General features: G+C 34.3%; 2 protein-coding genes across 2 annotated transcripts in view; one reads left to right on the forward strand and one right to left on the reverse strand.

Annotated features, from left to right (window-relative positions):
• Nucleotides 1-24,225, forward strand: part of LOC125838099 (floral homeotic protein PMADS 2) — a 383,162-nt gene that overhangs the window by 164,536 nt on the left and 194,401 nt on the right. The window lies entirely within an intron of this gene.
• Nucleotides 9,445-12,402, reverse strand: LOC125837980 (sesquiterpene synthase 9-like). The gene is made up of 8 exons (XM_049517045.1): nt 12,316-12,402; nt 11,923-12,187; nt 11,612-11,811; nt 11,436-11,503; nt 11,105-11,323; nt 10,807-10,945; nt 10,317-10,568; nt 9,445-9,780 (listed from the first exon to the last, which is right to left on the reverse strand). The coding sequence occupies exons 1-8, from the start codon at nt 12,400-12,402 to the stop codon at nt 9,487-9,489; spliced, it is 1,524 nt and encodes a 507-aa protein (XP_049373002.1). The 3' UTR covers nt 9,445-9,486.

Raw genomic sequence — 24,225 nt, forward strand, 5'->3', positions numbered from 1 at the left:
ATGTTTTATGACAAACTCTAACCGAGGGAAGAAAGAAGAGTAAACAAAAAGTTATTTTTAAATAAAAAACAAAGTACCTCTTTTTACAAACACTGAACCCGAGAAGGGATGCCTACGTATCTCATTTTAGTGAGAATCGTGTGTGCGTAGTTCATAAGCAAAAACTCACACTTGAAATACTATCCCTTTTATTTCAACCTTTTTTTTTTTTTTAATAAAATAAAAAATTGAAAGACAAAGCTATTATAAAACTGGTCAATAATATAAAGGTCTTCTGAACAAATTATTTTCACGTAAAGCATAAAATGAACATGTTGGTCTAGAGTGGGCACATATCTTAGATTTTCTAGGTCAAATGCAAATGATACAAATAAATGTGACCTACCAGAGATAGTTTTTGCTAGGTTTAACACTTTATTTGGAAGGTGTCTAGACTGACTTACTCGAGTGGACAACTCGAGCGAGGGAGCGTAAGCGTACCGATAGCAGAGCTATTCCGGCTTAACTGGTGGTCCAATCTCATCTAACATGTGTGACAAACCTAGAACCAGGAGTGTAATCGCACATTGGCTCATCCTAGACAGAAGTCCCATGGGGCGTATCCGCACACACAGTGTATAACAAAATTCTAGAGATTCAGAGGGTGTGCGAGAGGAGGCAACTTATATATAATTACACAATATCAAAACAATAAATCATTGAAATAGCGCAATTAGTCAACAAAAAGAAAATCCAAATATTCAAAATAGCCAAATATAATCAATGCACAAAGCTCGAATTCTAAAGAAAATTCCCAGTAGAGTCACTGAAACTATCACACCACTTCTCTTTTTACAATAGTTTTGGATATGACGGGTTTTTAAAAAAAAAACAAGAATAAAAAAAATATGAAACTAAAGATTTTTTTTAAAAAATAGTCGCCATTTGAAAATGAGTTTTTTAGGTGTTCCAAGTCATCTAGTAATTCTTAATTTAAAAAAAAAAAGAAAAAAATATCATTTTATTTTAGTCTACGTAAACAGAGATTGGGTAAGGAATTCTATTGATCGGAGGGAAGGTGTGAGGCACCCCCCGAGTCCCATGATTCTAGCACGGTCGCTTTATCAACTCATGTTTGGCTAAAATAATTTTTGGATAAAAGAATAAATTTATGTTAGTTACTAATCTTTTTTTTTAATAAAAAAAATGATTGAACTACTAGCGTAACCGCACACAAGAACACTTTTTTTTTTAGAAAGAATACACACCACTGATCGTAACCGAACACATGGTGGTATTTAAAGTTTATTTTATTTTTCTAAAAAAAAAGATTGATAATTCATGACTCAAATTTTATTTAACAATGAGAAAAGAAAAAAAAATGAAAAAAGAACTTGTTTGCAACATATAGACTTGAACAAATATTTTATTTTTTAAAAATAAAAAACAAATAAATATAGTAAGTGTCACTACTTGATGATAACAACAAAAGAAAAAAAAAGTATATATTCTTTTTTTTTTTAAAAAATAATGACTAGTCCCTTTTTAAAACAATTAGTGATATACTAAAAAAATTTATATTGATATAATTTCAGAAAACGACCACTTTGATAAAATTTTTGGTTTTTCATAAAATGGTGATATGTTTTCTTTTGAAAGAAAATTGTAAAAATAGCCTATTTTAATCTAATAGTTAAATTACTAACCAAAGTAGCCGGTTTTGTATTTCGTTTCAATAACCATTTTATATATTTATTTAAGAGAAAAAAAAACTGAATTTATGAAATGATCAAATTTACATTATTTTTGCAAAAATGACCAGATTTACATTTTTTGCTAAAATGGCCAGATTTACACTTTTTGCAAAAATGACCAGACTTGGTTTTTTTTTTTTTGCAAAAAAACAGCCTTTTTTTTTTCTTTTCTTAGAATGACCAGAAACTAAAAAAAAAAAAAAAAAAGACTTTGAGATTGTTGTTTCTTTTTTTTTTTAGCAAAAAATATGGATTATGCATCAACTTCATAATGATAAATATAAAATTCACACCTAGTTTAATAATAGAACACAAATATATAATAACAACAAGATATAATTTAACTAATTCCAATAAAGTTATGTATCATTTCATAATGATAAGATATAATTAACACTTAGTTTAATAATAAAACACAAATATACAATAACAATGAAACATAATCATATTAAGTATCATAACATATTTAACTAATTCAAATAAACTAAATAATTAAATCAAAAATATAAACATGCTTCATTATTTTTGAAGTTATATTGCAAAGTGTAGGAAAGAAATATACCTAAAGAGATGATGACAAAACAATGATGAAAGCTAAACTCAATTCAACTCCCAAAAAACCACCAAAGAAGAAATATATATATTTTTTTTCTTTTTAGAAGTAATAATTTTTCCTCTTCTAATTTTTTGTTCTTGTTCTTTCTCCTTTCTTTTTCTTTTTTTTCCTTTCTTTGAAATGAAAGAAGAATGATGTTTAAATAGGTGTGGAGCATTAAACCCCCCACTCTTCTTGAAAACTTAAGAGTCAATGCATGGATTGGACTCTTTGTTTTCCCAAGGTGCCACCCAAGATGACCAATGGAATTTCCTTTTTTTCTTTTTTCTTTTTTCTTTTTTCAAGATAAAATTAATTAAAAGACTACATTGCCCTTTTCGATGACCCATTTCTTTTATTCATTAATTGAATAACAACTAAATGAGTCATCTGAAAATTTAGAATAGACCAAAAATGTCATTTTGGATGACCCATTTCTTTTACTCATTAATTGAATAATAGCTAAATGGGTCATCTGAAAATTTTAAAATAGGCCCAAAATTGATCAAGACACAAAAATCAGAAGAAAATCAGTCCACTAACACAAAATCTATACATCTAAACTATTTTGAAGATCAAACACAACAAATAAGGTAGAAAAATAAAAAGAAGAAATAAAAAACGAAATTTTTTTTTAAAAAAAAAAACTCAAGCAACAACTTAAACATGAACTTGAAGTATAGTAACAAAACAATACAAATCTGGCATCAAAACAACTTATATGTTTTTTTTAAAATGTGATAATGACGGATTTGGATAGACGATGAGAGGGGGAAATGGTTGACATAAATTTTTCGGACGATTGGAGGTCGCCGGAAAATTCCGCCGAATTTTTTTTTGAAGGATTTTGGACATAAACTTTACATCAAAGGATAGCCCTTGAAGAGATCTACACTTTTATGTAAAGGATATAGGACGGGGATGGCCGAAACTTCGTAAATCTAAAGAAAAAGGTGAAGATTTATGTTTGGTTTTTCTTAGATCTATGGAGTTTGGCTATGAATATGAATGAATGGTTTGCGGATTTGTGTAGAGGAGGATGAAAGGAAGAAGTGGTAAAAATTCAAAGATTTTTCCGGCCAAGGGGTGGTGGCCGCTGGCCGGCGGTAGGTGGAAGCAAAGGGGAGAAGAAAAAAAAATACAAAATGGCAATAAAAATTTGATTTTGGGGTTTTGTATTTTTGGTAAGGTCCTCTAAGAACCCTTGGATCAATAAATCATGGATGGTTGAGATTTAATCTTGACCATTTCTATTGGACCGGGTCAAAATTGATTGGGCCATCAGAATTTGGTCTAAATCAACCCAATTCAATAAAAAATTGGGTCATTTGGGCCAATAAAAAAACAATGTAAACAAAAACAAACTACCCAAAATACAAAACAAAAATATAAGAATATATGTATATATATATATATATATATATTATAGGAGTAAAATAAACACGTCAAAAATTAGGTGTTCACAGTCATGTTTTAAGATGGCTACCTTGGGACGTAGTATTCCGATTTTGTATTAAAGGTTTAAATGAGGTGACTTTTATGTCTTGTGTTATATTATGAATTTTTTTTAAATTTTTCGCTTTTTTTCTATGATAAATGTTATGACGAATGCTAAGGGCTTGTATAAGACCTTCGAGAGGTGAAATACACCGGTAACGACTAGGGGGTGCTCTCGGGTCGTTACAGAAAGACTCTTGGAAAACTTTAAGAACTTATCTTAACTTGACTAGTAATTGATCTTGACTTGACTTTTAACTGATCTTTGAATTGAATTATGGATTCAAGGACTAAGATTTGGGTTTGGAAACACCTCATGTTGTTTAGAAATGATTTTAGATAGCTAAACATGAGAAATAAAACCAAAAATCAAGATTTGAAGTGGTCCGCGATGCGGGGGCATAATTAAATTTTGGTTTCGAAAATGTCTTTTCAGGCAGAACGCTCCGTGTCAGCTCTGCGATGCAGAGCATAAATTTTCAAATTTGGGCACTAGGCTCGCGACGCGCGGCCACCCATAATTTCTTCTTCATTTTCCAACCCCAATTCACCCAAACTCGGTTCTTTTTCTCAAATTACTTTTAGATACAAATACCCAACGAATGTAACAAAGAACCTTACTCGAAACGACTCTATGATGTGACGTAACGAACTCAGAAGCATCCCAACTCAGTCAAATTCCAGAATAATATATGAATTCAAGAATAGATATCAAAATCATCAATATTCAAACTCTTTTAGGTCGAATCAAAGCTGAAATTAATATGCTTGGAACGTGGGAGAACGATCCCAACGTTATGAGAACCTCACATACCTGATAGAAGTAAATCCTTGGCGAAACACAAACTTTCTTGATCAATCTTGATGAATTTGGCCTTTTTTTCTCTTTCTTCATTTCTCTTCTCGTTTCTCCTTAGCTCTAGCGTGAAATTCCGAATTCTAAAACTGTCTAAAATCTGATTTGACCCATATTAAACTCCTAAAAATGGATTAAAATAATAGGGAAATGAAAAGACTAAAATACCCCTTAAAATTCTGGATTAGACATTTCCTTAATCGAACAGCCCAACTTCCAAAGGGGATAACGCACTCATACAAACTTGGAATCACGCAAACTTGGTGCCGTTGGAAAGATCATTCCAACCATATCTGGAACTACACCTAAAGCATCCTAATCTAGGAGTTATGATCGTTTGAAGTTGACCAAAAACTCACTTTAACTTACTTAAACAAATTCCAGATTTGTCACTATTTCCAAAAATGACTATTTCAAATTCTTAGCTTCTTCCTAGCTATTTCGAATTGCGAGATGTTACAACTACCTGTATCTACATCATTAAACGATGCAGAACAAATGACATCAGTACATAGAATGTAGAAGCATGTAAGGGGAATTCTAAAGCATAAACATAAGCTTGAACTAATGGAAAAGTAACATACTTACCTCTTCTCAACTCAACTCAACCCAAGGAATACTCAAAGTTACTCACTCAGAAGTACTCAAGGATAAGATACTCAACTCAGTGAAACATATTACAACTCAACTCAGAGAAATAGGGCTCAACTCAATAATAAGATACTCAACTCTGTGAAACATAGTTCAACTCAACTTAGAGAAATAGTGCTCAAATCAATAATAAGATACTCAACTCTGGATTACTCAACCCAAGATAAAGCAACAATAGAAGATGCAAAATATGGAAAGCTTTTAAAATAGTAGATAGCAACTCAATGTATTGAAGAATACAATAATAACTCAGTTTGTATGCAAGGATACAAAATAACTTTGTTTGTATATGAAAATATGAAATAAACTCTGTGGGAGATTCTCTAATCGACAACCATCACTATGAGCTATGTCATGATACAACGTCTAGCCAACACTGCCAGAACTGTCCTATACTTTGTCAAGGTATATAACATACTACTAAGTGGATCCACTAGTCTATGCTAAAAAGCATTAAGGAATCATCTAAAAGTATGACCCTTTCTACCCACATTGGCTACATGGTTTATGAGGACTTTGAATTATCTGAACTAGTCCCCATATAGGTGCTCAATACTACTCCCAAAAATATAACTAGCTCATATGTTTAAAAACATAACATTTTTTGTGTTTTCAGATTATTACTCAAAAGTCTTTCTCTTAAAATAGATGATACTGAGAACTGCTAAAAAACTTTTTTGAAAATCGGTGTTTCCACTTAGCTTAAATGTGAAAACATTTACTCTGGGAATACTTAGTCCCATATATCATTTTAAAGAAAATGAACTCAACTCTACTCTTTCTCAAACTCAACTACTAAAGTTTTAAAACAAGTTTAGAATAATTTGTAAAAGAGTTCCCAAGATAGGGTTCATACCGAATTATGGACGTGAACGACTTAATTCAAGGTTTTCAATAACCATACATAGGACTCAATGCTCGAAACTCAAGAACTCCAGAACTCAGGAACTTCAATGATACTACACAGTTCAAGAATGCTCAACTCAGAGGGTTTATACGAAATTATGTGCATGAACAACTCAACTCAAGGACTTCATGATACTACTCATCTCGAGAATGTTCAACTCATAGGCTTCGTGCAGAATTATGGGCATAAACAACTCAACTCAAGAACTTCATGGATAACATGTAATAGTCCCATGATTAGAAATATAATCTCAAAAGGGATTAGGAACTCAATGCTCAAGAACTTAGAAATTAAAGATACTACTCCTCTCAAAGATGCTAAATTTATGAAGTTCATGCAGAATTTATAGGCATGAACGACTCGACTCGAGGGTCTACATAACAATATGGAACTCATGTATACTAATCTTATCATTCTCATACTTACTTCCTCAAAACATAGTTCAAATCGATAGTTGATCTCAAAGGATTCACAATTAAACTCAAAGACTTTCTTGAACTCTACTCTTAACTCTCTCTTGAATATGAATTATGAATTCAAGAATTATGCTTCACGTTATGAAGGATCTCGTGATGATAATGTAGACTCATGAATACATCCTCCTCATTATCATACACACTTGCTCGAGTCTTGAAACAATTTATAAGTAATTGTAGAAGATTCCTCGAAAAGACTCAAACGGACTTTCTCAAACAACTCTGAAGAACTCTCAAGACTTCACTCTTAACTCTACCTTGAATTTGAATTATGAATTAAAGGTTATGATTCATGTTATGAATGATTTCTAGATGTTTAGAAGTAGTTTAGAATCAAAGGGGGGTAAAGGTACCCTTTGGAAGAACTCAGACGGACTAAATGACGGAGAACGGGTAGGGGCAAGAGACCTTGGCGCACTGATTGGTGCAGGGCGCCAGCCCTCATCCTACAAACAAGTGTTTCTGCTGCACTGTTGGGGCGGCACAATAGCCCCAGCCCAAAAAAACCCCGACAACTTTTCTTTCTCATTTTCGGACCCTAACTCACCTAGAATCGAATGGTTTCTTCCCCAATCAATTAGATTCGAATACCCAACCAAAGTACACAAGAATCTACTAAAAAATAACTCTTAAAATCCAATGATTATCTCAAGAAATCATCAAACCCATTCTAGTTCAAGAATGTAAACAATACTTCAAGAAACTAATCAAGAACTCAAACTCTTCAACTTCAAGAACGAAATTTCGCTGAAAATAACATGATTGGCGTGTGGGTGAACGAACCCAACACTATGAGAACTTACATACCTCTTAGGGATTAAACCCTTGGCGAAATAACCTTCGATTCGCTAGAAAAACTCGATGAACGCTTTGAACCTTTTGCTCTTTTCTCCTCTTGAACTATCTTCTAAAACCCTAAGTGTATATTAGTATTTTAAGAATGAATCAAATCATTTTAGACTCCTAGGTATTCCGCCTGGGTATAAATTCTCATCGCGATGACCAAAGTTTCGTGATCGCGTTGAGTTAAATGGTTCAATTCATTAAGTTTGACGATCGCTATAACGCAAACCTCCACTCGATCGCGATGACCAGAACCCTAAAGCTTCACGATCGTGAAAGTCATCCACACGATTGCGAAAAATAATTAACACTACACTAGAAACAACAAACCAACAATCAGACAAGGCATAAAATATTTCCGAGATGACCCTCGAGATTGGTTTGGAATCCCTTTCACACAAACCAAATATGCAACAAGACTAAACTTTATGTTTCAGACTAAATGGAACCATCAAAATATGAATCCTAGGTCTCCTTGACCCGAAACCCCGTAAAAGTCAAGAAATGACCATAACGTACGCTCGGGACCTCTAAATTTCAACTAAGACCTCTCCTAGACCTAAAAGCAATTTTTGAATCCAATGGAACTGTCAAAAATCAGACCGAGCATCTCAATCCTTAATGTTGACCAAAGTCAACCCAAAGGCTAAAATCTCAATAATTTCCAACTTAGGACTTCAAATCCACGAAAATACTCTGAATTTAAAACTGGCAACTCTCCTAGACTAATTTCCACATTCTAGAGTTGACGGAATCGATGAATTTTCATTCTAGGACTTGAAACTACCAAAAGACACCGAAAACCACTTTTTAACAAACTTTATCCTTCCAAACTTCCATAATTTTCATAATTAATAACTTTTCACTCAAAACTCGAAACGAATTTTAAAATCAATCAAAAAGGACTAGAGGTCAATATTGGGAGGGTAAAATGATAATTTTATAAAAAAAAATCAAAAGGGACCTTCCGAGTCATTACATAGCTAGCTTAGACTCCCTCCATTTTTTTGTGTTAATATTTTTGATTTTATCTAACTTTACCTTTACCATATGATAATATATTAAGATTTGTATGCCAATCTCCAAGATGTAACTTTTTCATATCAATGATCATTGGAAACAATTTAATTAAAAAAACATTGAACACATGAAGCATGGATAATTTAATTTGGTAATACAATATTGGCTGAGATAGGTCCTTCTTTTATATCATGTAAAATTAGGCTTTGGGCTTAAGTCACACCCCTAAAGCGAGCCCAAAAGAATAGGATTGTCCAAACCATCATTGTGAGACTTTTTCATTCTTCAAAAATATCATCGTTAGTGAACGAATTTAGTTTTATGATTAATTTCATTAGGAGTGGTATGAATTAATAACTTAAAATGTTGACGAGTCATAATCAGTGCATCTAGTTGACTTTTTTTTGTAATTGTTGTTTAGTTTGATTGTATCCTATTACATAATCTAATATTTACAACAACAATGGGAGTTTTAGTAAATTAAATCATTATCATATGGTACAATACATGAATCCAACTAAATAATAAAAAATTTATATAACCGTAACAAAGATACAATTTATTCAAACTTTATTATGACCACAATACAATACAAATACAATACGATTACGATGCATTTTACAGTGATGATAATTAATAATCATCCAAACAAGCTGGAAATGAAATAAACCAGGATTTAATACAACTCAAGTGTTGTATATGTTTTAAAAATGAACATGACAGAAAAAAGACAAACCTACCACACATTTGCTTAGTAAATTAAAAACAACTATTGTTTATTTCAAACATTCCCCATGAATTAACAGCTCATATATTATGAATGGCATATTAAATGTCTTGAATTTATTGTATATGCCTTATTTTGCTCTTAATATTTGATTGATGAAGGTGCAATTTCATCATTATATTTATATTTTGACAGATTCAGTCAGTATCGAGTTAATCATGTTTTTAAGTTTGCCTTTGGCGTTGGTGTATCCATCTTCCTCTTTATATAATGTGTCTATCACACGTGCGAAATTTAGAACTCGTTCAAGGACAAACATTGGTACTTCAGTTGGACGGAATAATTCTTTGTTTATGTCCTTCCATGCATTGGTGACCTCTTTCTGAAATTTAATGTAAGTCTCTTGCTTTGAAGCTCCATACTCTTTCATGTAACATTCAATAATTGAAGCTACATGTCCTCTTTCTTGTTCATCCTACATGAAATAAATAGATGTCAATATATTCCATGTATATAATTAATACATTTTAAACATTATTTTTTCTATTATATTGTAGGCTTCTTAGCTAACTTTTAAGAATTTGAAGTAAATAAATCGAATACACACAATATATGTGTTCCTTCTGTATCATATGCAGATATATTTGAAGCAAATCCAAACTATTCAACATCATATGTTCTTCAAGCAACTAGGACTATTTGTTTTCTTTCTTTCTCTTTTAATTTTTGTTATAAAATATAGAAACTTTTGTAATATTTTGAACAATAGAATTGCTGTGACTTCTAGTATTTTTTTAAAATATAAATTTTATCTAAAAAGAAAAACTAAAAGATTGTATAGTAATAAAAATTCACACCGGAGAGTAGTTAGTTTGGCCCTCACACAAAGTGAAACATAAGAAGTACTATTGTTTTTGATAAGTCAAGTCACTATTATGCCTCATTTATTTGTATTTAATGAAAGTTTGAATCTTAATTGATCATTACGCATATACTTATTGTTGTACTTACTTCATGTCCAACAATATCGTCCATTGCTCTGCTAATCAATGAGGAAGCTCGAACTATCAAAGGCTCATTCATCAACCATTCAAAAGTGTCTTTCGATATAAATTCCTCCATACCGATCAAGGAAGTTGTTGATGCCATCATATAGGCAGCGCTTACAAGTGAATTCTCCATGTGCTCCTCATATTTTGGAATATAGTTAGCATCATTTAACCATTGGGCTTCCTTAAAATAGGCTCTCACCAACTTTTTCATCTAAAAACAATAACAAGTAATTTAAGCTAGACAATTACTACTAGCTAGTATCTTTTTTCCTTTTGGAAATAATGGTAACGTTGTCATAGCAAATAAGGAGGGTATTATAACATGGGAATCGAAATTAAATTCTCACTAATTAATAAGATAAGCTGAAAATGTAGATAGTCAACCAGTTGAATTATCAAAATTTACTTAATTGATATAATTATGTGGGTTAGGTAAACAATAATATTACCTCATATTTTGCATAGTATACACGGTACAATTTACCGTCTTTGGATAACACTTGTTCCATTTCACTATAAATGTCTAGAAGAGCTTGATAAGCAGGTCTCATATATGGCGGTATTGAATCGGTTGCATTAACATCCCATCTAATATATCATCAAAACCACAAGCTCATTAACTCTTACACCTCGTCTATATATATATAGATTTCATAATAACAACAGGAAAACATATTTACATTCTCCTATTCATTATTGAGGGATTGTCAAAAAGATTATTTCACTTGTGAAATTTTGATGTTTTACCTCTGGATTGCATCATTGAAAGTCACAAGTTCGTCAAAGGTTGCATAAGCATCAAAAGTGTCGTCAATAATGGAGGTCATCTTGAGTACTTTTGTCATCATTTTTCTAGCACGACTATATTTTGGCTCAAAATACACTCCTAATATCCAAAAGTAACACTCAACCAATCTGTCTCTTGCATATGGATATTGATTTGCAAAATCCAAATCTTTCCACCACCTACATACATCACAAGAACAACGATTTTGTTGCATGCATTACATTTTTTACTAATTCCAAATTACCATTACTCATCTAATTAAAAAGATATATAGATCAAATAATGTTCAACCTTGTAAGCTCACTAAGCTCTCTTTGGTGGAACTTTTGCAGCATGTTAAAATCCAATTTAGCAAATTTCTAAAGCAAATAGTTGTGTGCATCGTTAATTTCGTAAATGGATATGTATTTCCTTGCACCCATCCTTGCTAAAGTCATGCGAATAGGCTGACTTAAGGCTTCAGTTACTTCAACCTTAAGAGAGTTATTGCTCAAGTTGGAGACAATAGACTTGAGATGAGTAGTGGTAAAGGTAAGAGCTTCTTCAAGAATCTCCTCATCACGCACTCTTAGATGTGATGCTTCATACAAACTTAATAATCCTTTGACATCATTAGTAAGCGTTTCCTTGAATTTTCCATCTTGTTCGGTGAATTGCTTGAAGACATCTGGTTAAACATCATGTTCGTTGTTAGTTATAAGAATTAAAAGTTGCAGGGCTCAATTAACGCCCACAAGTAGAAAACGAAGAGAAATAATGAAGGATGGAGTACAATTACCAGAAGACATGTAATGGCCTTGTTGCCTCACAAGTCGAAAACGAAGAGAAACAACGTAAAGGTTGTCATCGTTCTGTTGGGAAGCATCAAAAATGTTTTGAATGGATGTTTCAATTTCATTATCGAAATGATATGCCACTCCCAATCGTTGCATTGTGTCTATCAACACAAGTTTTTGTTCACTACCCTCTGGAGCTTCCACCAGCATTTTCCTGGTTGTTTCTTTGTACTCATCAACTTCAACTTTTTCTTGGTTAGTAATTTCCTGCATCCGAAAAATATTCATCATACATTAATTAATTAATAAATCAAATATTATGTTTCGTCTTAAACGTATCGTTGTAATATTTAGACAATAATTAACATAAAAAAAATTTTATATGTGTGACTGACAGGAGTATAAGAAAGGAAATGATATCCCCAAACAGTTGGATGATAATTTGCCAAGGGGCGACACTTAATAGGAGAAGAAGCAGCCATTGCTTGTTCAAATGTTTTCTTTTCTCTTGCTTTTTTTTTTCAAGCTTAATTTATGGGTTTAAGTTGTGCTAATAGGATGGCCTATTTATAATGTACCGTAGTCCATTGAATTACATTTTTAGGATTCAATTAATTTGTTATTGGTTGCTTAAGTCTACATTAAATAAGTCAAGGCTTATTAATTAGAATTAGTTGTTAGAAAATAGCATACACTGCGGAAGCATTCCAGAATCATACATCATGCATGAATATAGACAACAACCACAAATATGTATCACCTACAAAACATTATGAAAATTAACTCAAGGATTACCTCTTAAAGCGTGTGCAGATATCTTGAAACAAATCAAACTCCGGCTCTACTGTCTTCTACAGTGATCTCAAACTAACAATTGAACTCTTTCAATACTTGAGTGGGCATTTATCATACAGAAAACTGAATGTCTTTCTAGGTTAGAAGAATCCTTACTTATAGAGATTTCTTCCCAGTCCAAAAAGGGGAAGAAAATACAAATCCTTTTTCTTCAAGAAGAGAAACACACGTTTCTTTTCTTTCTTGAAAAAAATTGCACACTACTTTACTAGAAAATAGGATTATGAGTTCTACTTAAATACGAGCATGGTAGGGACCACATAATTAATTACCGAGGCTTCCTATTGTGGAAATAATTTCAAATAATTAATTTGAATTATTCTTACCATAATAAATTACAAATCATTCCACTAGAAATTCGTAATTACACTCCTCTATTTATATTTCGAAATTCTCCATTAATTAAGTAATTCCCCATGTCAAGATTACAGGTACTAATCAATAAGCTAAATTACTGACGAATTTGATTCAGTGATTAGTTTCTTTTAGAGCAATACTTAACTTATTTCATGAACCAGAATCATAAATCTACCGGTCGGGTTCAAAATTAAAACTCTACCACTATCAAACAAAAAAAAGGAGATATTTTCTATTTCTAAAAGTAGAGCTGTTGAACCATCCGCATGAAAAATGCTAACTTCACCTCTAATCAGCTTGGAAGTTTCTTGAAACCCCTGCAAAGTAGTGCAGATATGATCAGTGGATCCTGAGGCTACATACCATGAATTGGTAGAAACAACCTCTAAATATGTTTCAACGAAGAGTGAAAGTGAGTTACCTAGATTGTTTTTCTTCTTGGCTAAGAAAACTGGACAATGCGCCTTCTAATGGTTTGGCATCTTGCAATGAAAATACTTTCCCTTAGGTTTTTTCATGCACCCAGTTGGAGGTTCAATTGCCTTAGTTTTGTGAGCCTTTTTCTTGTTCTGTCCACCTTGCGATTTAGAAGTAGAATCTTTCTCAACATACAATGTCATAGATGATGTCAATTTTTTGACAATTGTCTCTACCGCTTGCATCTCATTCAACAATTGTGCCAAACATAGATTCATCTTATTCACATTATAATTTAGGCAAAACTGTTGAGAATTGTCAAGTAGAGACTACAATATCATCTCAACTTGGGAGTCGTTGTCAATTTCATCCCTCAAGACCTCTAGGTCATTCTGAAGACCTATCATCTTCAGAACATGGTCTCTAACAGGAGTGTCTTCAATCATGTTAGTGTTCATGAGAGATCTCATGGCAGTCTACTTATCTGATCGACCCTAGTCACCAAACAATTGCTTGAGAGTTTCCAAATTTCAAAACTTGATGATGGATGATGTTGCAACACATTTAACATTGAAGCCATAATGGAGCACCGCGCCATCTCATCGGTTTTGCGTCATTTCTGATAAGCTACCTTATCCTCATCACTACACTATTCATCTTGTTTCAATAGACATTCCTCATAGAGTACAAACTTATACTCTTCATCAATTAACATGAAGTCATGATTTCTCCTCCAATCAACATCGTTAGGACCCTCAAGTTTGTTATGATCCAAAATAGTACTAAGGAGATTAAAAGGAGACATGTTGCATCTGAGAATAAAAATAATTACAATAGATCAAATCAAACAAGTAGTCATATAAACATTCAATAATTATATTCAAACTCATCACATACATATACATTCATGCATCTTGAAAAACCAATTTATTGGATTGGAGAACTATTCATACAATATACATATACAATGACCGATGATTCACTCCATAAATGTATACAGACCTAATTCAGATGGAGAGTCTACTATTAATTAATGTCAAGTAAAAATCAGAACTCTAGTTACATTGATCCAATCATATATTACTCAGTTTAGGAGATTTAATACAAATTATCAAACTAGCGATCAAATACATAGTGACTTGTATTAAATTCATCTGATAGGGAGGAAGGTCTAAGCCAACACATAAACTTAATACTTCATTACTATTTAATATTGGTAATTAAAAGAAAGAACTCTAATCACCATGTAATATATTCTTTGTACCAACTTTTTTTAAAAAAAATTCAAAGACCTACGGTTTTCACAAAGTATCATCACACATATATATACCATTACATGTAAAAAATATTTGAACATAACATTGTATAAACAAAATTATGAAAACGAGCCCCTATTTTGATTTCTGGTTTGAGAGTTTTTCTTTTTCAAATATAATTTTAAAAAATGAAAATACACGTATTATTCCATATCTGTTTGAAAAGAAGGGTGACTAAAGTGTATATATTTAAACTTAGAAGATGCTTTTGTATGTCCCAAGTAGGTCACATGGGTGATGTCATAATTAATTTAATGGGTATACCACAAAGTTTTCAAGACTTGTGGCTTAATGTCCAATTAAGTCTTGAGAGTGACTATTTTGCCAACTCTCCCGAGTAACACCTATCCACTTGCTCAATTATTAATAGTTTAAATTTAATTTCCTTAAATATTAGTCTAACTATGATTAAAAACATGACTAACTCCTGCAAATCAACAAGAAAGATAATTTTTTTACACTATATAGTGTAGACATGTAATTTTTAACCCCTCCCCTCCCCCTACATTTTTACAATACTTTAGCATTAAATATTCCTTTTATAGGCTTAGCTTGGACTTGGTTTTTCTCCAGTGAGATCCCCTCCATTTCCCCTAGTGCACCTTTCAATGAGTGACACCTATCCAAGTGTTTAATTTATAATCAAAATCTAATTTTCTTAAATATTAGCTAACTATAATTAAAAACACACCAACTACTGCAAATCAACAAGAAAGATAGATTCCAAAGAAAAACAATTGTTTGAATTGTGATCCTGTGAAATTGAACCAAAGACTTACGTAATCTGGAGGTTATAACCCCTCGAGAAATATGGAAATTTTCTTAAAAGATGGTAGCCCTCACTTTTGTTGATATGCATATTTATTGCCGCTAAAAAATTGTATTTATGGTAGGCCGCTAAAAAATTGTATTTATGGTAGGCTTAAGTTGGAATGATAAAACAGGAATAAGTTGAAGCAGATGTTGAGGGCAGATTGGACATTACCTTAGCTAGATATTTTGGTAGAAGTTGTTAGGGATATGGATATATACGTGTAGTTAGTTATAAAATATCAATTGTTAATTGTCAACTTTATAGAGTAGGGTATATACTTTGCAATGGTTGTACAAGCTAACTGATCCATTTTTCTCAACATGTATAGAATTCAGTTTCCCTATGGGGCGCTATCAATGTTGTTTAGGACTTTATACAATGTTTTTTTCTCTATGGCTATCAATGGTGTTTAAGAATTTTTAACATAGGTTTTTTTCAATAATGTCTAAGAACACGTGATTTAATTTTGTCAACAAGAAATTTTAGGTGTCTTTAGGTGCTCAAATATAGCAACGTGCTGCATTTTTCTCTCTTCAATTTCTATCTAAGTCTATAAATGCATGCACTTACTCACTTGATTCCTCAAATGTAGCATGTTTACGTTAATTAAACCCATTAATTACCATTATTGTGTAAATTTTAGGATTGATGAAGAGTAAGTGATTTTTGGGAATCAAACATATCATTTGTATTCTATCTCTCTTGTATCACTTGTATTCAAAACTTTTGTATTAATATTCCTTCGCTCTTGTATCACTTGAATTTAAAAAATTTACATCACTTGTATTCATGTAACATTCTGAAAATTTCTAAGTTAAGACCCGAACCATTCTTTATTTACATGTAAATTCATATCGGGTGAATTAAGCGGGGAAAAATTAGCCAATAAAAAAACAACTTCAAAATCTGGTTGTCGCGTGTACAAGTCTCTTGTGATGAAAACAAAATTAAAAAATAAATATAAGTCTCAATGTTTTTGTTTCTCAAATAGAATAAAACAAAGCATAAAATAAGGAACAAGAGGGCCCACCGGAATGACAAACAACTACCACTCAAAATCATCTGAAAGCCTCAGAGAAAGATGAAAAAGAATGTTCACAGGTCCGTGCTCAAAACCTACATATGTGTAGAAGCAAGGAGTGTGTCACTAGGCCGACACTCGAGAACCATTGTTGGTCCCCAAGCTAACCCTCATCCTGACTGACTAGAAGTGGAAGACTAACTCAAGCATACAAAGCTTAAAATTGAATAAAATTCATTGAACTCAATTACAAAATCTTTAACTCAAAAGTTTAACTCCGAATAAAATAGTTTAATCAACTCGCCAGAAATAGGCAACTCAAGTCTTTAAAACATTTTTAAAAATAAATGAAACAGACTTCTCAACCTTTATTGTCTATCTATGAGCCTCTAAGTGAAAAAGATGGAAGTCGGGACAAGACCCACGAAATCCTGACTAAACTGAAAAGTAAATGGAATCCTCCGGAAGCAAGGAAGCTCACCATAGTTAACTAGAATTGCAAGTGGTATCAACAAAGCGCCTATTGATAACCTTATCTACTATCACTCCCCGAGCCTACACCCTGGACATGCTTGGCACTCGAAGACCATTGTTGGTCCCCAAGCCCTTGGCCTGACTTACTTAACTTAGCAGAATACAATATTCATACTTATAATGATCAATAACACTTAACTGAACTGAATAGTAAAATAATTGAGAATGTTTAAAGGTTAAACATTCAACTTGGCCAAAAGTGGCAACCCAAGTCTTAATAATAAGAAATGATAATGAAAAGACTCAAAGGACTAACATCTGATTGTCTATGAAGTCTCTAAACCAACTAAGATGGATGTTGGGACAACCCCACAACATCCTAATGAGCTAACTAGAAAGCAATAAAAATAGATCCTTCGGAATGCAAGGAGGCTCACCGACTGACTCTGAACTGCTCACTGGATCAACAGTGCGCTGGAATGCCGATCCTAGTTACCTTTGTCTGCATCATAAGACAATGTAGGCCAACTGGCATCAGTACATTGAATGTATGAGTATGCGAGTTGGAATGCTAAAACAACATAGGCTTGAAAGGGAATCTAAAAGAAACACTTACCTTGGCTCTTCTTAACTCATGAATACTTTACTGAACTCATTTAAATATAAGCAGTTTAAAACAAGTGTAATATAAAGAAAAGTTGTTTAAAAACGTGATGTCAACTCTGTGCATATACAAGGATACAAAATAACTCTGAAATGTATGTAAAAATACAATAAACTGATGTATATAAAAACACGATAACTTCTGTGGGAGTTTCTCTTACCAAAAACCATCACTTAAGAGTTATAATGATGATACAACGATCTTCCTCACGCTGCCAGCGCATCCTATACCTTGCCACATGTATAAGACTTGAACTACTAAGTGTATCCACTAGTCTATTGTGAAAAGGGTTCATCTAAAAAGGATGACCCTTTTCTACCCATGGTGGCTACATCGTTTTATGGAGACGTAAGTTATCTGAACTCATGCTCGCCCCCAATTCAGTGCTCAATACTACTCCCAAAATATACTAGCTCTTATGTTTTAAAAAAAAAACATACTTCTTCTGTGATTTGAGATTACTGCTCAAAAACTTAGCTCAAAGGCTATCTTGGATATCTCAGTTTCCCTTCTTGCTTTATTTAGAAAGCTATTACTCTTTTCTGAAAACTAGCCCGAAGACTCTTTGGAAATCTCAGTTTCCGTCCTTATTTAAATGTGAAAACATTTTAAAATCTCTTTGGGAATACATAGTCCCCATATACTTCTTTGAAGAAAACAACTTCAACTTTACTTCTTTACTGAACTCAAAACATAAGTCTTAAAACAAAGTTAAAACATTTGTGAAAGACTCTTGGAAAACTTTAAGAACTTATCTTAACTTGACTAGTAACTGATCTTGACTTGACTCTTAACCAATCCTTGAATTGAATTATGGATTCAAGGATTAAGAATTGGATTTGGAAAGTTCTCATCTTGTTTAGGAATGATTTTAGATAGCTACACATGAGAAAAAAAATCCAAAAATCAAGAATTGAAGGTGGGTACACGATGCGGGGGCATAATTAAATTTTAGTTTTGAAAACGTCTTTTGAGACAGAACGTGTCAGCTCCGCAACGCGAGGCAAACTCGGTTCTTTTTCTCAAATTACATTTTAGATACAGATACCCGGCAAATGTACCTAAGAACCTAACTCGAAACAACTCTATGATGCGACATAACGAACTCAAAAACTTCCCAACTCAGTCAAATTCAAGAACAATATATGAATTCAAGAATAGATATCAAGATCATCAATATTCAAACTCTTTTAGGTCGAATCCAAACTGAAATTAATATGATTTGCATGTGGGAGAACAATCTGAACATTATGAGTGCCTCACATACCTGATAGAAGTAAATCCTTGGCGAAACACCAACTTTCTTGATCCATCTTGATGAATTTGCCCTTTTTTTTCTCCATCTTCTTTTCTCTTCTCCTTTATCCTTAGCCCTAGGTGAAATCCCAAATTCTAAAACTGACTAAAATCTGATATGACCCAGATTAAACTCCAAAAAATGGATTAAAATAATAGGGCAATGAAAAGACTAAAATACCCCTTAAAATTCCGGATTAGACATTTCCTAATCCAACAGCCCAACTTCCAAAAAGAATAACTCACTCATAAGAACTTGGAATCATGCAAACTTGGCGGCGTTGGAAAGATCATTCCAACCATATTTGGAACTACACCTAACTCATCCTGATCTAGGAGTTATGATCGTTTGAAGTTGACCAAAAACTCACTTTAACTTGCATAAACAAATTTCCAGATTTGTCTCTATTTCCAAAAATGACTATTTCAAATTCTGAGCTTCTTCCTAGCTATTTCAAATTGCTAGATGTTACAATATCTCCCCCTTGGGAGCATTCGTTCTCAAATGAGATTACTCCTACTGGGTTAAGGGTGGTAACAACAAGTTCATACACCCACCAAGCAAATGCAAACAAATAACATGCTCACTCATAATTTAAAGAGTACTAATGTCACACCCCGAGCTACCCTCGAGACACAGACACGGGACCTAGGACCTCAAGTGATCCCAAGCTAAGCCTACTGGCATGATCATGAGTATACTAAAGATAATAAACTGATGCGGAAGCTAAATCATAAATAAAATGAAAAGATGGGGAATACCCATATACTATAACTGAGATGAATGAAAACTGACGAGTTTAATACAAAGAAAATATTAACTCAATACTAAGCTGAATCTAACTATGTCTGAAATAAGCCTCTAAACTGACTAGAAATGTTGGGACAGACCCCAGCTAAGTCTAGCAAAACTGAAACTAAAGGACTAAAATATTGAAAAAAACTCATGACTATTGTCCTCGGAGAATGAAGACTCACCACTGATTCTGCTGAACTGGAGATCAGGAACCGATCTAAGCATGATCTGGATGCTGAGAACCTGAACCTACATCACGAGAAGATGTAGCGCACGTATGCGTCAATACTTGAAAGGTACTGAGCATGCATGATAGAGTAAAGCTGAAATAACATATAACTGAAAAAGCAATAAAGCAATGAAATAATCTGAACATGATATAAATACTGAATGATGAGCTAACTGAATGCAATGACCAAATTTATAACATGCTGAGACTGAATACTAACTGTACTGAAATGTGGTCAATGCAATAGAGTCTGACTGAACTGTGGGAGCTACTAATAACTGACATAAAACCACATGAGCTAAATGTGGAATCTGATGTATACGCCCCATCGAGAGGACCCAATATACCCTGCTAGAGGTATAGAGGCATGATGACGTGATCACTAAACTGATGTTGCCCACAGAGGGGACTTACAACTACGTGGATCGTAATTCTAGGACTATATGGGTACGCTGAACCCTAGTCCAACTCGATATTATGCTACTCCCAATGAATTAAGTAGTTAAGTGGTTATGACTAAATTTCTATAAATACTGGATAGCTCAAAATGAACATGCATACTTAGAATGCAACAATTAATCTGATAATGATGCTTTCATAAACTGAGGCATGTATAACTGAATGAAATATCTGACCTAGCATGTGTAATTCAAGAACTAAAGAAATACATAACTAGGTTTCTGAATTCATGGAATAAATTGAGAAATAACATGATTATCTGATTTGGAACATTTAAATAACTAATTCATGATGATCTGTTGAAAATCTACAAACCCTAGGTCTGTTCATAATCATGGAATCAAGAATCTGACTGAATTCTAGGGACCTAATGGGCGAAAGGAACCCACTAGTGAAATCCCACATACCTGGTGACGAATTTCACGGAGAAATCCTTTGATTTCTGGGCTGGAACTGAAGAAAACTTGTTGCGTTCTTGAACTAGGGTTCTTGACCTTTTCCTCCCCTCTTGATTCTAATTTTCTAAATTTTGATTAATGATTTAACTTAGGTAAGTTCTAGTTATGTTTCTAGGCTTAAACTGACTAAAACCTCATGATTTAGGGTCTAAATGACGTATCTTAGGGGTTAAATGAAATAGGAAAAGACCAAAAGACCCCTGACTTAATTGTTGTCGGAGTGACCGACGGACGGGACTGACGGGCCGTAGGTCAATCGACGGTCCGTCGATTGGAATCGTCGGTCGAGTCTGCCCGGTAGGGCTTCATTAAAATGAGCATAACTTTTTACTCGGAGGTTGGATTTTAGCAAACTTGGTGGCGTTGGAAAGAGGATTCAATTATATATCATATCATAGGTCATAGGACACATAATTCCTTTTGTCCTAAGAGTTATGACAATCTGAAGTTGACCCAATCATAATTTTCATCTAACTGGTTGCTACCCTCACCTATGGTCAGTCCTACGGACCGTGCATCGAATGACGGTCCGTGCTGGTCAACCGTCAATAGGGACTGAAGCTGGGCTTTAGGGACATCTATCCACAGACATGAACCACGGTCCTTGACCTGACGTACGGACCGTAGGTCCGGCCGTGGGTCAACACTTGGTCGAATTTCTGGATGAGTTCTGGGGGAGTTTGCTGACACGAACCGTGGACCTACAGGACAGACCACGGGTCCTCCTACGGTCCGTGGATGGTTCCCAAGAGTGCCACCTGCAACACCAGAAATCTACAATCTGGTCTATTTTCGGATACAAGGTGTTACATTATCTTCCTATTGGGACCATTCATCCTCGAATAAAGACTAAAATAAATGAAATAGAGGGAGAGGACTTCAATCCCTACCACTAAACACTGAGAACTGAATTTCTGACCGAACTGAGTTCCAAGAACATGTAAATACGCTGAAAATGCAAGCACAAACTGAAGGAACATGATTCTAAGACTGAATTTATGCATAAATGACTGAAAAACTGATGAGGAACTATTACCTCAAGTTGGAACGGAATCGGAAAGAAAGAGGTGAGGATACTTGGACTTCATGGCTGCTTCTGCTTCCCATGTAGCTCCCTCTAGGACTGACTCCTCCACAAAACCTTGACTGAAACGACTTCTTTATTTCTCAACCTTCTAACCTGACGATCGAGAATCTCAACTGGTATATCCTCATACGAGCGACTATCTTTCACAGCCACACTCTCTAATGGCACTATGGATGCTGGATCACCCACACACTTCTTCAAAAGAGAAATGTGAAAGACTGGATGCACTGTTGCTAAGTCTGCTGGAAACTCTAAATCCTAAGCCACTTTACCAGTCCTTTTCAAGATCCGGTAAGGGCCTATATATCTGGGATTGAGTTTCCCTTTCTTGCCAAATCTCATAACCCCTTCATAGGTGACACTTTCAAGAAAACCCAATCATCAACTTGGACCTCTAGTTCCCTTCTTCTCACATCTGCATCAGACTTCTGGCGACTCTGGGCAGTCTTAAGTATATCTCTAATGAGTTGTACTTTTCCATAACATCAAGGACTGAATCTGGTCCTATCAAGGGTGCCTCACCTACTTCAAACCAACCAACTGGAGATCTATATCTACGCCCATACAATGCCTCATAAGGGGCCATCTGAATGTTGGAATGGTAACTATTATTGTAGGCGAACTCAATGAGAGAAAAGTGATCATCCCAACTACCCTTGAAGTCGATCACACAAGCTCTCAACATGTCCTCTAAGGTCTGAATGGTATGCTCTGCCTGACCATCCGTCTGTGGATGAAATGCTGTGCTAAGGTTAACCTGAGTGCCAAGACCCTTTCGAAATGACTTCCAGAAATGAGTGGTAAACTGAGGACCTCTATCTGAGATGATAGACAAAGGAACCCCATTCAACCTTACAATCTCATTAATGTAAAGCTTGGCGTAATTCTCTGTCGAATCTGTAGTCTTGACCGCCAAAAATCGAGAAGACTTAGTAACCCTATCAGCAATCACCCAAATGGAGTCATGCTGTCTGCGAGTACGAGGTAAACCTGTGATGAAGTCGATGTTGATCACTTCCCACTTCTAAGTAGGAACGTCAATCTCTTAAGTCATACCTCCTGGTTTCTAATGTTCTACCTTGACTTGCTAGCAATTGGGGCACTTAGCCACAAAATCTGCTATATCTCTTTTCATACCATTCCACCAAAAGACTTCCCGCAGATCGCGGTACATCTTAGTGCCACCTGGATGAATAGAGTATCTGGAGTTATGGTCTTCTGCAAGAATATGTTGTCTCAACTCACCCATATTAGGAACACATAATCGACCATGGTAGCGAAGAACACCATCTCCCCCTTGGGAGAAAACTTCAACTCTCTGTTGATAGACTGCACCCTTTAGTTCAAGTAATATTGGATCATTGTGTTGCTTTTCCCTAACTTCCACTACCAAAGAAGATTCTGCCCCATTCTGAACTGTTACACCACCATCTGATATGCTCATAAGGCGAACTCCTAAGCGAGCAAGTATATGAACATCCCTTGCTAGCTTCTTTCTTTCTTTCTCAATATGTGCTACACTACCCATGGATAATCTGCTAAGAGCATCTGCTACTACATTCGCCTTACCCGGATGGTAATGCACACTCATATCATAATCTTTGAGAAACTCAAGCCACCTTCTATGGCGAAGATTCAACTCTTTCTGGGTGAATACATACTGGAGGCTCTTATGGTCTGTGAACACATCTACATGAACACCATACAAGTAGTGTCTCCAAATCTTGAGTGCAAACACCACTGCTGCAAGCTCGAGGTCATGAGTCAAATAATTCTTCTCATGTACCTTAAGCTGTCTAGAAGCATAAGTTATAACCTTACCTCGATGCATCAACACACAACCTAGATCGACCCTGGATGCATCACAATAGATCACACAACCATCTGAACCCTCTGGTAGAGTCAAGACAGGAGTTGTAGTCAACCTAGTTTTCAATTCTGCGAAGCTTTTCTCACAATCATCTGACCACTGGAACTTAACCTTTTTCTGAGTCAACCTAGTTAATGGTGAGGCTATGGATGAAAATCCTTCCACAAATCGTCTGTAATAGCCCGTTAAACC

This window comes from Solanum verrucosum, unplaced genomic scaffold (genome assembly GCF_900185275.1).
Source record: "Solanum verrucosum unplaced genomic scaffold, falcon-dt-bn FXZP01000079.1, whole genome shotgun sequence".
Taxonomy (NCBI): Eukaryota; Viridiplantae; Streptophyta; class Magnoliopsida; order Solanales; family Solanaceae; genus Solanum; species Solanum verrucosum.